Source organism: Callospermophilus lateralis, chromosome 15 (assembly GCF_048772815.1).
Source record: "Callospermophilus lateralis isolate mCalLat2 chromosome 15, mCalLat2.hap1, whole genome shotgun sequence".
Taxonomy (NCBI): domain Eukaryota; kingdom Metazoa; phylum Chordata; class Mammalia; order Rodentia; family Sciuridae; genus Callospermophilus; species Callospermophilus lateralis.
Genome location: NC_135319.1, coordinates 88,406,404 through 88,422,022, shown reverse-complemented (window position 1 = coordinate 88,422,022; position 15,619 = coordinate 88,406,404). Strand labels below are relative to the sequence as shown.

Below are 15,619 nucleotides of genomic sequence, written 5' to 3'. Positions count from 1 at the left end.
GTAAAATAAGAACCACTTTGGCTACGGCGCATTAGCCGTTATTGTTTTTAATATTTTAAACATCAGTGTAAGCTGTTGACTCAGAGTAGTGGCTGATTTTAATTTTGGAATTGATCTCTTGTCCCTTCTCTCTGTTACCCTGACAGGGTAAAGTATTTGTGACTTTGTCCTTCACTGGCCACAAGTAAGGGAGGATTATGTTTTATATTGTCACTTCTAATAATGCCAATGGGAGAGAATACACATGAAAATTGTGCTATTTAAATCCCCCAAACAGCTCTGGGGAAGCTGGAGTCCTCATCCAGGGTGGCCCCCAGATGCCCCCAGCCCTGGTGAAATACTTGTCTGCTGTGTGCAGTTAACTGAACCACAGGCCTGTGCCAGGCCCGCGCCTGCCGCTGAGAGCAACAGGGATTAAAACCAGGAGGAGACTCACTGGGGTCGGGAGGAGACCGGCATCACCCAATAGCCACCGCGGAATCCCCGCTGAAGACCCAGAAAGAAAGGCCGAGGGGGGCGATTCCGACCTACGGATCACGAAGGCTGAGTAGCAGAGAGGACCCACCAGCCCAGTCTGAGGGTTGAGGAGACATGAACCAGAAGAGAACCTTCTAGACCAGAGCAGAGTTATCCCGGGGCGGGGAGGCTGGGTGTGGGTGTTGACAGAGGCCTGGGTGTACAGGACTTGGAGACCACGTGACAGGCTTGGTCTTGATAAAGGAAACCTGGGCAACCATTAAAGGGTGTCCTCAAGGGGGTGTAGCAACCACACGGGGCTCTGAAAAGGCACCTGTGGGTGCTGCGTGAGGAAGAGTCAGAGCACGGGATCAGGCAGGCCTTGTGGGAACGCCAGAATCCCTGGTGAGGGGAGCTGCCCGGGGCCAGGTGCGCAGAGACGTAGAGGAGGGAGAGCGCCCACTGTGCGCGTGACAGCACCCAAGGCGTTCCGTGTCCCAGGTGTCGCCTGTGCTTCTGTTTGGGAGAGAGTAGTGACAGCATTCGCCAGGAGAGATGTCAAAAGGGGCCAGAGTTGACCAAGGCTGAACCGTCTGGGAAGGTGGGTTCAGTATTTTGATGGAAATTGTTGATGGGCGACAGCCCGGGCGTTTCCATGGCAACTGGTTCCTGTGAAGCAGCAGCACCTTGGGCAATCGGCTTGGACTCCACATGTGAGACAAATGGACATCTGTCCATTGCAGCCAGAGAGCCTCTGAAGAGAAGAGGGATGGTTCTGGAAGTGACAGGGAAGCCAGAGAGCATCATGTCTCAGGAGCACACCAGGCGTGAGCCAGCTCATCATCACCTTCCAAAGACGGTCTGAGATGCGTGGGTTTCCCATCACTGAGCTCCACGCCCGCTCCCCAGCTCTTCCCATTGCCCCCTCTCTGACCACACACCCCCCTGCCAACTCCTCTCCCCAGGCTTCCCACACCCACAGGACTTCCACCTCCCCCCGCTCACCCTGCACCTCAGACTTCACATGGAGATGCCTTGACCCCCACTCCACCCACTTCCCACCTCACCGAGTCTCGATCCAGACCGCTCCTGCCAGATGACCCTTTTAAATCACGCATGTCATCACTCTTACATTTTTACCTTGATCCTCCTGAATTACCAAAGGTTCCCCGCAATGCCTTCGCGATCAAGTCCAAATTTCTAGACTCCCCATGGACAGCGGTGACACACCCACCTTTCCATGCATTCAGTCACCCACCCGAGGAGCCTGATGGGGTTGACGGTGTGTGGGTATGACAGCTGATGTCGAGTAGCACCAGCGCAGGTCCTGTACGCAGCCCCCCCTCAGAGGTCGACTTGTCCATCCTCAACCGAGGTCAGCCCTTGCTATTTTATACCCCGACGAGGAAACTGAGACACGGAGAGTAAAGTGAGTAGGCCACACCCACAGCTAATGAGGGTTCAAGCCCTGTGATCTGACTCTAGAATCTGAGCTCCTGGGCGCTGTGACAGGCTGCCTCTACTCGCCTGGACAGAGCAGGGTGTTGTGCTGTGTGTCTGTCCCTGGTGCTTACTGTAGCAAGTCTGTAAAGGCAGTGGTGAGGACTCAAATGGAGTTCATTGACCAAGGGAGTCCCTGGGGAGCGTCCAGGGGAGAGCAGAGGGTGTCTGACTGAACAAGTCTCCTGGAACAGGAAGAGAGGAGAGGCCGGAGCAGCCCCCTGGGAATTCACAAGTATGTCGGTCGTCATTGCTGCAGGTCCCCTGAGCTCAGATGGGCAAGGTCCCAGGGCCCCTGTGGTGCTGTAGGAGGGTGGGAGGAGGACATGCCCCTTCCTCAGGGAACTCGCAGGCCGACAAGAGATGGCCGAGTGCGCTGTGACCAGAATGAGGTGGGGGCCGGGCCACGTCAGAGCCCAGCAGGCTCCAGAGGACCTGCAGGATGTGGGGACTGTCCATCCCCAAGGAGAAGACCTGAGCCAGACCTGGGGCAGCAGCCGTGGGTGTCGGGAGCATGGCAAAGACATGCCTGTGTCGCCACATCCCAGGTCCAGCACTTACCCAGCCGTGAGATGTGCAGGAGAGACTGGGAGACAGGCCGGCCAGCCGAAGCCACTGCCCCAAGGGAGATCGACTGCACAGTACTTGCCTCGTTCTACCCAGTTCCTTCTGAAATCCCTCCCAGGTCATGATGACAGATGAGAACATGAGCTGCGGCCAGGAGGGCCCACAAGTAAGCTGACCTCCAGGCTCTCGAGGCTGCGTGTCTTGATTGAACAGCGGCTGGCCCCTTAGGTCTTCTGCCCCTGCCCACCACCCCAACCCACCCTTGCCCCCCCCCGAGGATCTTCAGACAATCTACACAGCACCCAAAAAGATGGGGAGCTGGGAGTGCGGAGCCAGAGAGAGAGAGAGCAAGTGAGAGCAGGGCCAGTAGGCCCCTCGTCCAGGGCCACACTGAGCAAAGATTCATGGGAGGAAAACCGTGGGTGGGAATAGGCCCCACAGCATCCTGGGTTAATGGGCCTTCCACGTCGGTAGCAATACTGTGTTTCCCTGAGTTTCGTTTATTCAAGCCAAAAAACCCTGGGAAATTAAGCACCTATTCCATGTGAGCCCTAACCCAAGGCTCCACCTCTGGGTGGGTCTCGTGGTGTCTCAGCGGTCGGCATCTTGCTCCCAGGGATGGTCTACTTGCAGGGAGGTCCCGAGAACGCCAACAGGATTTCTTAAGCATGTGTTCCCTGGTGCAGAATTCCAGCGCAGCAATGCAACTCAAACGGCCCGAGGTTTGTTCTGTACAGTCTTCAACTAGGCCTGGTTCTTGTTAGAGCTGTGGAGCAGAGATGGCCAGGAAGCGTGGGTGTGGCGACTGCTCCTAACCATCCTGTCCTGCACTGGCACAGGGCCAAGTACCGGGTAACAGCTCTGCAGGCACATGGGCTGCTTGAGTGCCTGTCACCGTGTTTGAGTCCCAAGCAAACATGTGGTCTGTGGAGGCTTGGTGTTCTGCACAAGGGGACAAAGGCTTGACCACAGTCGTGCTGAAATGCAGGCCAGCAGTTTGCAGGCCACATGCCATCTACCCCCCTGTCTGCTCTGGGTGTGCAGATGACTTCACTGTCCTGCCACCCCTGGAGGGACATCATGAGGAGGCGCGGTGGACCTTGCAAATCTGCATTTTATATGAAGCCTTTTCTTTTCAAAAGAAGAGATGCTCGTGAGAGCTTGTGTTCCCAGCAAGGAGGGTTGGAGGGACGCTGTCTGGCCGGGAGTCAGAGGCTGGATTGAGGTCCTGTCCTGCCATCCATTGCCTCTGTGACCTTTGGTGACTCTTTAGCCAACAGGGCCTCAGTTTCCACATCTGTCTGTTTAGGGTAGAATCTGGCTGGAAGAGCAAAGTTGGCCTCAGATGGCCCAAAGTTTCCTTCTGGCTAAAGCATCTTATGATCTAAGCACTGAATTCAGGTAGTTTGCCATGTGGCTTGTGGCAGGGGTGAGGAGCCCTCTGAGCCCCCAGAAAAACGGCACTGAAAATATGTTCTCTCTGCAGAGTCTCTTACAGACTTGTCTGGTCACAGTCCTTTGTAATCACAAGGTTGGGCCATTTTTGTTACCAATTTAGCACATAAAATTCCCTTCTTTCTGGTCCACTGAGAGTTGAGTAACAGGAGCTTGTTCTGACTTCCCACAGGGCATACAGTTGAGGGCTACCAATTTTCAAGTTCAAGAGTTCTTATTCCATCTTCTTCTTACCCAGCATTATATTTGATTGATAGTATTAAACAGAAGGAAAATGTATTTTACTGGAGTGGGGAAACGCATTAGGTTAAATAATAAGTATATAAAATACATGGTTAGAGGCTTTGCAAAGGGAAAGGTGTAATTTTGTGGTTATGCGTGCTTGGCGCTCCTCTCCACACTGGGTTTTGTTGGTAGAGATAGAATGCAGTGCATCAGCAGAATAAAGTTAAGTAGGCTGTCCTCATGGGACAGTGTTTTGTCCAGCGATGGCTTTAGAGAGATGAGCAGAACAAAAAGACCACAGGTCATCAGAGAGAGGAAGGATTCGGGCCAGGAAGTGTGGAGAGCAGAGGCCACAGTTCTCCAGCAAGGGCAGTGATGACCAGCAGGCCCTGAGGCACAGAACTCCTCTGGCACAATGCTGCCTGCCATGTCACCCACTGGTGTGGCACCTCCAGACCCAATAGGCCAAGTGTCCATGAGTTCAGGAGACCTGCTTGGCTCCTGCCTCAGCCTCAGTGTGTGGAGATGACCTGGCCTGATACAGGTGCACACTGGATGACCTTGCCTGATACAGGAGCACACTGGATGACCTGGCCTGATACAGGAGCACACTGGGTGACCTGGCCTGATACAGGTGCACACTGGATGACCTGGCCTGATACAGGTGCACACTGGATGACCTGGCCTGATACAGGAGCACACTGGATGACCTGGCCTGATACAGGTGCACACTGGATGACCTGGCCTGATACAGGAGCACACTGGATGACCTGGCCTGATACAGGTGCACACTGGATGACCTGGCCTGATACAGGTGCACACTGGATGACCTGGCCTGATACAGGAGCACACTGGATGTGGTACTACCCTTGTGGCCCTCTCTGCCTCTGCCCCTTCCCTGGAGGTCATGACCCCTTACAGGGACAGAAAGTGTCTCCTTCACTCCCACAGATTTCCCTGGTATGACAAGCACATTGTTCAGAGCTATGCCATGATCCACTCACTGCCTGATAAAAACCAAATCACATCTGTTCCCATTTGGTGAGTCCTGTTGAAAAGAACTACATTTCCGGAAGTTGGAGTTATCCCAGAGGCTCTTCAGTTAGAGCCGTAGTACTTGTGTTTAGTCATCTTAGCAGTGAATCCCTGATGGAGTGACAATGGGCGTGTCAGCCCATGTCCGAAGGTACCAAAGTGGGATCAGCTGAGAAATGATGGCTGACTCCGGTCAAGGGTGGGAGAGGAGGGGTGGTTTCCTTTAAGGAACAGTTTGTGAAAGCTGCAATCCACTCCCTCTTCTTTCACAAGCAGCCATTCAACCAAGGTGTTGAATTGGAAATTAATTTGATACCAATTTGTTCTTGGCTTCTGCTTTAATGAGCTTATATTTCTGGGTATTTAATTTGAAAGTACATTTGATAAATAATCTATTAAAAATAAATTGAGATTGAAAATAGATGAGTTTGAGATTTCAGAGGTCAGTAATTAAGATTATTGTCACTTAATGCAAAAAAACCCACTAAAGATTATTGTCATGATTTGGTTTTTAATTTTTAAGCAGTATCTAGCTGCCAATACTGCCATGTTCTATTTTTCTAAGATGGGGGGACTTCTACATTGGACCCCAAAGGTCAGCAACAGTCAAACCCCAGGCAGTGATTCTGGGAGGGAGGGCAGCCCTGGCACCTGAACTCCAGCGGCAGATGATTTGGAATTGTCCTCAGTCTTTATGTGCCTATAGTGTCCCTAGGGCTGAAATCCTCTCCCGAAATCCATGGGGCTGAATCTGCCTGGGGTGCAGAGCTTGGGAGACGTGAGACCCCTCTGGTGCCCTGAGGTGTTGCAATCCAGTTATGGAATTGTTTGGAGAATCACCACTGTGCCTCCCATAGGTAGGTGACCAAGAGTCGTCTAGAGAGGGGAGACACAGGAGCATCCCAAAGCATCTCACACAGGTGTCGGGAGGCATACTAGCTCCAAGGGCTGCCCTCCCTCCTAGCGTGGCTGCCACCCTCCCAGTGTCCCATGCCCAAGCCATATGCTCACCAAAGAGGCCAGACTCACTGGGGCGGGGGCGGTAAGGGCACTGTGAGTACCACACCCCTGCCCCTGCATCTTCAGCCAGGATGAACTCAGCCCATCCCTGATCTGCCAACCCTCTCACCACCACTGCCCACTGCCTTGAAATGTGCTTTCCCTCTGCTGGCTATGCCCTGTCCTGTCCTCTCCTTATCTTGCCGGCCTTGGCTCCTGGACACCAGCCATCACACTCCCCAGTATGCTAGGGAAGACCCAAAGAGGAGCCCAGAGCACTTGTGCTGTTGGCAATTGATATGATCAACAAGAGAAAACCCAAACTGTCCAACTGATCAGATGGTCCAGCAAGGTGCCCAATATAAGATCACCTTATAAAACCCAACACTTCCCTTTACATTAAAAACCATCTATAAGGCAGAATAGGAAAAAAGATCTTATAATAATATTGACAAAGCTATACAGTACCTATGCATAAACTTAAAACCTTTCTAATCGCTGCATGTAAAAAATGTTCTTAACCAAAGGGCATAAAAAGGACCCAGTTAGAAGGAGAGGCTCACCCCGAGCATGAGCAGGACAGATCTCTATTGTGCAAACACAGGTTCTTATCAATGAAAGAACCCAGAAAGGAGGCCAGGTATTGTGTGCTTCTATGGCTATGAAATGACGGAACAGGAAGATCCTGAGCCAGGCTGGGGAGGGGGAGGGGAGGAGCTGCTGGAGGGTTCCACGTGGACATGGGGAGATCCGTGGTGGGCATTCATCTTAAATTTAAATGAGAACTCGTTCTGTCTGATATCAGAGTGTAATATAGAACAATCGTAATTGAAACTGTGGAGTATTGGCTCAGGAACAAACCAATGGGGGTTTGCCTCAGTAGACTCCCGGGCCCCAAAGTGGAGCCGCAGACTTATTGTGGGTATTCAGTGTGTGCCAAGGTAGCACCCTAAATCAGGAAGGACAAGTAGCAATGGGAACAGCTGGTGCTTGTTTTGTAGGGGAAAGTAGGATTCCAACCTCACACTTCCAGGTATTGAATAAACTCCAGAAAGATTAAAGAGCTAATTACCAAGACTATAAAAACCAGAAAATAAAGAAGGAAGTATCTGTGACCTTCAGGAAGCCATCTTTACCAACCCACAACATTCAGAAAGAGAAAGATGGATAGCCTTGAATTCACAAAAATCAGTAACTCTCAAAACGAGAAAATGTCATGAGCAGCGAAGGATAAAAGATACTTCCCACATAGTAACAGGTACAGTATTAATATTCTGGATTATAAAGAACTTCTGAATCAATAAGAAAAAGTCAAAATAACAAGTCTCCCCACAGCTCCCTCCTTTCATCACCTTTCAGATGATCCCCAAATCTTGTCCTCCACTTTGTGACGATCATCTTCAGCCCCTTCTTAAGGTGTCATCTGGTTTCTTCCATCACTCAAACTGGGCCTTTATTCTCAGCAAAGCCAAGGTAGTCTCTGCTGGACAGGACAGCTGGCCACTAAGTTCTGTCCTCCTGGGTGAGAGAGCCTTTTGCTGAGAGGGAAACAGCCCGAAACCCTCAGGGACCTTGCGGGCAGCCGGCTTCCAGAGAACCTGGGGAGGAGCGCTGGATGTGCTCAGTGATCCCTTAATGGGCGCCACAGCATGACCCGTGTCCAGCAGTGAAAGTGAGCTGGATTCTGGATGGACATCTGTCTTCACTAAGGGGGCATCACGCTGTGGTTCTCTCTGCAGCGTGACATTAGGCACGTCCCAGGGTGCTTTTGTCTTAGAGGAGCTTCCTATTTTGCTTTCCTGATGAGAGACTTTCAACTCTCACTCAGGTATCCGGTGTAGTCTTCCTTTTCTTTCTTCCCCCTTCCTCACCTGTGCTTTCCTGTTTTCTCGAGCCATAGACTCAGGCCTCGATCTACTTTGCTTCCCAGGTGCTGAAATACCTCCTTTCAGTTCTTCATCTCATTACAAAAGACAATTGATCTGAGGGTCAGATGACAGTGTCAACGTGACTTGTTCTGCTCTGGATTCTGTAAAACAGTCTGCATCGGGGCTTCCCTGCAGGACGTCAGAGGGGCAAGAATGGAACTGATGAACTTTAAAGCCCGATTGTTAATCTCTAAGTAAACCACGTGCCCCTGGCTAGGTCCCATTGGGCTTAGCATTGAATGTGTCAGAACGAAGACATTCTACAGCTCAAAACAAGTAGAGGATTGGAGGCCATTGGCTTGAAAGTGGGCAAAAAGCATTCTGAGTGACCGGGCCTTCTTCCCTGTCCCTTCCAGGGTCACTGTTACTACCATGGACATGTGCAAGGATACGATGACTCCTTGGCCAGCATCAGTGCCTGTTCTGGTCTCAGGTAAGTGCCATGACCACGGCGGCTGTCGTCTTAGTACCCCACCACAGACCACCCCTGTCTCTTGCCATTCCCGCTAATGCACTGAGAGTGAGTGACGGGGCCTCGCAGGCCAGGCACCCCCCACCCAGACAACAGGGAGGGGCCCTGGCCTGTTCATAGCAGCACAGGGCACTGGGGTCTTAGCTTCTCGTGACTTGCCCCTTTTGAGTGCTGTCCTCAGGCCTGGTGGGCTGAGGGCCACTCAACTCGCGAGTTTCCGCACCAGAGCGGAGCATCGGGTGAGTTATCTTTCGTTTTCCCGGCTCTGACGCTTCAACATTCCCGCTGTGAGAGATTGGACATTAGGTATTAATGTTGAAGCTGCTGACTTAATAAAAATTGTAAAGGGCCTCTTCTCATTAGGAAACAAAATAAAAGAACTAATTTAACAGTGACCTGGGTGAGTTGCATACAGGCACATGGGTAGGGGCTGCTGCTGGGCTGTGGGCACAGTACAAGAAATAATTACCTTCTGCCACTGGAAGGCCAGCCCTGGGCATGACTCACAGCTCCAGTCCTTGCAAATCACAGTAGTGAGCCATCAGCTGGCTCTTATGCTCCCCGGGAAAACCATTTGTCTGACAAATATCCAGCCGCCTCAGCCTTCTTACTGGGCTTATTTATTGAGTTTGTGAAGTAACAGCCTGTATCCTCAAATCCCAGGGTGGTTTGGGCACTGGCACCAGAGTGTGGTTGTGCAAGAGGGGAGGGAGGGGCTGCAGGAAGGGGCCAGCCAGAGTCAGAAAGCAGGACTGTGCCTGCACATGAGCAGCCACCCCGACGTCTGTGAGTTCCTTGTGGGATTCAGAGAAGGGGACGCCGCTCAGTACATAGGTGCACATAGCAACACAGCTCACCTCACACACACCAATGAGAGAGCGCACACACACAATAAAACACAACACAACACCGATGAGGGATGCACACACGGGTTTAACAACACAACATACATATACCACAAATAATATAATGTGGCACAACATAGAGCATGTCACACATGGTACCACACACATGGTACCACACACACATACATGCACACGTCGGTGAACTTCTGCAAATGTGAGCATGGCAGTGACTACAGTGGCGGTTGTCACGGCTTCCAACAAAGACAGAAGCCCCCATGAGGCTGGCAGGGGTTGGGCCCTGTAGAAACCTGCACTCCGGTCCTGACACGTAGCAGGCATGCGCACTCTTGAGTGATGGATGATCGTCGTGGCTGACTGGGGAGAAAGTGGGGAAATGACACTCCCAGCCTGTGCGGGCTGCAGAGGGTTGGGGGGCCTGGGATCCACTTAGGGTTTGAAGGTACGGAGGAAAAGCCTGGGTACTGAGGGGGCACAACTAAGGGGTGGCTCCATCCTGTGCACTTGAGACTTGAATGAAAGTAGGAGAAGGGGAAGGGGCCAGCAGGGGGAGCCTGGCCCAGGCAGCGAATGGCTGGTGTCCCTGATGGCCCTGGCGGGAGAGCCCCTTTCCTAGGGGGTGCTGGCCCAGCTGAAGGAGCCGGTGCTCCCACTGACCCCTGGCCTCTGCAGCAGCGAGCAAGCTTCTTGTCTGCCTGCTGCCCACTGTCACCTTCCAGTAAGAAACGTGGGTGACACCTGTCCTCCCACGGGGCTCCCTGCTCCGATGGATGTTCTGACACTCGGCCCCCAGCCCACTCCAGCCCACTCCAGCCCAGAGGCCGGGGGAGCTTCGTTTCCTCACTTCCTCCCCAATGTTTGAAATCAGATTCATCTTTTAAGTATTTACTTTTGGAATCCAGCCTCTGACTACAATGGGGACCTCAGGAGCGTGGAGCAGAGGTGACATGCCCTGACATAAGGTTTCCACCAGGAGCTAGAAGTGAAGTCGGCTGCAGAGGGCAGAACCCAGCCAGGCGCCTTTGCAGAGGTCACGGTGAAGGTGGGGCCTGGACAGAGGTGCAACCACCGACGGACGCTGCAGCTAGCAGCAGGTTGGAGTGTCAGCCCCTCACGCCTCCAGCTTTGCTAGAGTCAGAAACACGTCCCCGAGGCAGCATGGGTGCAAAGATACAAAGGCACCAAGGTCCTGCTACTAGGGCAACGGGAGGAAAACATGGGTAATCTGTGAGCAGCCAGGGTCCCCAACACAAGTACTGGCCCAGAGGAGGAGAGTCTGGAAGTGACAGGTGAACGGAGGACAACAGGCCATCCTTCAGGAGCCAAGGCCCACGAGGAAAGAAATTGAAACGAGGTTCAGTGCTGAGAGGCCGCAGGAATGCCAGGTTTGGGCTGGGGAAGGAGGGGACAGGGAGGTTTGGGTGAAGAGGATTGGAGGGTGGATGAGCCCTCAGAGCGCGGTAGAAAGGGTCAGTGAAAAGGGAATTGGGTGAGGCCAGGTTGAGGGGAGTCTGCACCAGCCCAACCCCACAGACAGGGAGCAGGGAGAGGGCAAAGGCACCAAAGAAAAGCAGCGAGATTTTGCCAGGAGATGGACAAATGGGACCCAGGGACACTCAGGAGCAACAGGACCCCTCCAGCAACGCACGCCATCAACCCTGGGACCAGTGACCTGTGCGGCATCCTGGGGGTCTGATCTTCAACAGGTGCTTTCCACAGGAAATCAGATCCTTGTTGGGTAAAGAAAAAAGGGATTTTCCAAGGGATTCCTGAAGCCTCAGTATTCCAGAAGCCACTAAATCATACACTTTAAAGGGGTAAACCAAAGGTATACAAGTGAACGCTCAGCTAAGCTGTGATTTTTTAAAAGGGGGCTCTCTCTTGGGATGGTCTCTTCATCGTTCCTGTTGTTACTGAGGATGTGCCAGGACAGGTTGAGTATCCCTCATCCAAGATCCCTGTGATCAGGGATAGCTCCTTCTTACACTCCATGAAACTCTTCATGGACCAGGTCATTGGCTAGTTAGATGAACAGCTGGGTCGTGTGGTCCCCGAGTAAGGTCCATACGGGACAAAGCTGCCCTTAGCACCTGTCACGTCATTCAGTTACAGTTCCACCCCCAGGCTGCCCCACAGTCCTTCTGTCCCAGGCCTGCTGACAAAGCTCTCCAGTCCCCCACAAGAGCACAGAAAACTGAGGGTCCCCAGTTCTTCCCACGTGGTAGGGTCGCCTTCTTTGGGCCAACCTGGAGGGTCTGAGTGTCAGCATCCACTTCTGCCCCCAGCCCCTGGAAGAGGCTCTCTCCCTGGTGTGTCTCCAAATTTGGTAAAGCATTGGGAGAGTCTCAGGATGGGAGCTTCAGGAAGTCATAAGGGTAAGTGCTGGTTCTCTGGTGTTGGCCACCAGAAGAGACTGTGACAGGGTTGGGGAGCACCCTGTGGGCCTAAGGAGCATCTCGCTTGTGCCCCTGAGGATTTCCAGTGCCCAGATCTTTGTGCCGCTGTTACAGAAGCTGCAGACCATACATCAACAGAGAAATTCTGGAGCCGTGCAGTCGAGCTTTACAGTCTGGCTAGTTGAAAATCAGACCTGGGGAAGCTGTATTCCATCAACGGCTCCCTGACAGAGGAATCAATTGGGGCTGGGAGGGAAGGGAGAATGTCTTTATCTACAGTGGCTACAGGCTGGTAGACATTAAGGAAGAACATAGGATAAAAATGATGTCAAATATGGTGAGCTCTGAAAGCCCGTTGAGGCCCAGGGAGGTGGAGTGAAGCGGGCGCCCCAGGGGACGCAGTAGCAGGAACCCCACAGGGTCCAGTTGCTCTGAGGCAAAGCAGGGAGGGAGCCGCCCACACTGCTAGCAGGCTTGCTGGGCGATGGGAGGGTGAGGAGAACTCTCCTGGAATGGACACAGGGGAAGAGACCAGCAGGTCGCCCTTCATCACTTGATGCTTGCAGGGAAAAAGATAAAAGGTGGGGCCAAGGGGAGACATGAACAGCCCAGCGGAAAGAGGGGTGGAAGAGGGCCCTTTTAGAGGAGGGAAGAAATGGGACACGGAAGGAAGTCACAGAAACAAGGCCAGCCATGGGCTCGCTCTTACCTTGAAATGACCCCAAGCCAGACGCGAAGCTCGGCTGTGAGTTACGTGGCCCTGTGTCCCGAGTCTCCCCACGAAGCTCCACCAGGGCATTACGGTTTTGGCGCAGCGTTCTTGGTTCTCCTCTCCCTTTCCCGCCTGGCCTCTCAGGGGCTCCTGCTGCTCCTGTCCCCCATACCTAGCGAGTAAGCACCCGGGATGTGAGGCACACGATGCTCCACCACACCAAGTGCACGTGAGCCACCTGTCACGGTGATGGGGAGAGAATCCAGCTCCCAGACTGGAGGACTTGGGACAGACGTCCCAGCCCCAGCTGATCCTCTTGGAGCATCAGAGCGCGTTGCCCAGGCATTATGGATACAGGTTGTTTGTAGCGAGTTATTTCATTCTTAAAAGGGGTCACTGACTCCTGAACACCAGGTGTGTATGTACACAGACGCACTCCCCCACACATGCACATTCATGTGCATCTCACACCTGCACATACTACCCGGGTGATGATGTCTGGCATACATCAGACTCTACTTTTCATCCCTGCTCCGATCTCTGCTCCCAGGAGGGCAGGGGCAGGCATCAAGGCTGCTGTTGTACAGAGCCACCAGGGGCTCAGCACCCTCAGGGCCTGGTATCTGCTGCAGCCTGGAGCTGGTAAGCCTGTTGCTCCTTCTTGTGACCCTTAAAACACCCCAGCATGCTTGTCACACAGCTTGAAATCACCTGGAGCCCCATCCCTAAACGCAGCAGGTGTCCACCAGCTCTTCCTCCCCCGCTCTCCCACTGCCACCTCAAGGCAGGAGGAAGAGGCCATTGTGACCTGCTACAGAAGCCAAGAGCAGGTGCAAGGCTCCTTGGTTTACCGAGAGAAGCAGACTGGGCACACGTCTTCCTCACAGCCCGCAGGGATCATAGGCAAAGCCCAGCCTTACCCCATGTCTGCTGACTCCTGGTTCATATTTGTTCCCGTTGCACAATTTGGATTCAGCTTTCCTTTTCAATCCCCACCACCCCCCTGCCCGAGCAAGCCACCTGCTCCTGCCAGCTGTGTGCAGAGCATGCCCTGCACATGTGTCTTGCTGACTCTGACCCTGCTTTCCTTCTAATCTGGGACAACCTCTCTCCCCAACTCCCATTTGGCTTTGGAGGGTCCTGTCTTCCATCAAGGCCCAGATCAAATGACCCCTTCTCCATGAAGCTTCCCTGATCTCCCCCGCCTCCCCACTGCATGGTACGACCTTGAATTATCGTGAACAGACTTTATTCACAGGTCCTGCTTCCTGTGGCATAGTTGGCGCTTCATGAATACCTGTACATGACCTGTCCTCTGTGCCCTTTCCCTGTCCCCATGCGAGCTGGTTGCTATTCCTTGCTCTGCCTCCACCTACTCTATAGTGACAGGCTTCAGGCCGGAGAATATTTCTGACACTCTCCTCGAAGCCCCTGGCTGTACACTGGGACAACCCTGGGGTCTTAGATAGTAAAACAGCACAAAATGCTTTTAGAAAGTCAATTAAATAAACACGTCCAGATGGGGGGCTCTTTGTACCTGAACACACATTATTGCGCTCCTAAAAGTTTTGCATCAATTTTAACTGTGTCATACGATGTGTACTACACCAACTTTTATATAGTAAACAACAATATGACACACAAGGCAGGAAATTTTCTTGCCCCACACTATCAACCTATTTTTCAAAGTACAGAATTGATCAGTGTTGTGGCTCATGGAATCTGGGATTCCTTGAAACTACTACAATGAAACTACTGCTATAATGAAAATAATAATTGGCAACTTAACAATCAGGACAAACACAGTCATTGTAAAATAAGTACGGCATGGACACAGCATTATTGTGTATAATTAACAAACTGGCACATTTAAGAAATCCAAACAGAAGTCTCAGCTGAGAAACCCAAAGTAGAAAAGACTCTTAGGAGGAAAACAAGAGGGAGGGGAAGAGGGCTGTGGAATGAGCATAGCCTTTCTGCGGGGCCAGGCCACCGCCCAGGGTGCCGTGTGACCACTGTCCCCTCCAGCCCCTTGCAGCTCGAGTCTGAAGTTCTCGGCTTTTCGAGATTCATAGTGCAGCCTAAATGGCCTGTTGTCAAGAGGTCTACAGCCCTAGAAAGTCAGGCACATGGCGGTGGCCTTGCCACCTCCTTCCTGTCTGCTGGCTGCAAGTTCTGAGAAGGCAGGAAGCAGGGCCTGGACTCTGCTGTGTACTGACCCTCAGGAAGGGTCAGTGGGATAATGTGCTCCACCCACACAACCAAGTGCCAGGAACCCTCAATCCCAGCCAGTCCTCTTTAACATGCAGTAGATCATATCAAGGAAGAAATTTGCACAGAGTGGAAGTAAAACCAATTTGACCTTAACCTTTGCCTGCCCGACTCTCTGCTCCCTCACCTCTGGAAGGTTGTTCCAGCAGACGCCTACCCCGGGAATGGTCTGAGGCCTTGGGGTGGGGACATCTGGCCCTGAAGTAGCTTGCATCCAGCGAGGCCAGTGGTGTGGCCACCAACAGTCGCAATCCAAGGGGCAGGTGGACTTACAGGCTCCTGGGACAGGTGTGGAGAAAGATTCAGGGAAGGGGTGCAACAGGAGCAGAGTCCTGGAAGCTGGGAATGTGGAGTGTGAGTGACAGGCAGGATCTCAGTCTGCTTGAAGAGCATGTGCAATGATGAGCCATCTGAGGCCTAGTGGCCAAGGGAGGCCTAGTGGCCAAGGGAGGCCTAATGCTGGTAAACGCAGCCCAGAGAGCCTGGCCTCCATGGTCCAGCACCCCCACTCTCCTTTGTGGCTCCCACTGTCCATCTGCAGATGTTCCCCACTTTGACTAGTCTCCCTCTCTGGGCATACCCCCACCTTCCTTATTCCTGCATTCTTACTCATGGCCACTCACCTGGACCCCGTGCTCCCCGCCTCAGTCCTCCCTGCCATTCAAGACCCCTGTTCCATGCCACCCAGCTGTGGGCAGCACTGAACAGCTCTGCAGTTGGCATCCAAGTCAGCCTGAGTG

The 15,619-nt window shown here is 52.8% G+C and overlaps 1 protein-coding gene across 1 annotated transcript in view; it reads left to right on the top strand.

The window, feature by feature from the left end:
- The window catches only part of Adam12 (ADAM metallopeptidase domain 12), a 312,364-nt gene that overhangs the window by 200,478 nt on the left and 96,267 nt on the right, over positions 1 to 15,619 (top strand). The window contains exon 5 of the mRNA XM_077105443.1: positions 8,522 to 8,598. Coding sequence (XP_076961558.1) covers positions 8,522 to 8,598 — 77 coding nt within the window. The remainder of the gene's footprint in view (positions 1 to 8,521; positions 8,599 to 15,619) is intronic.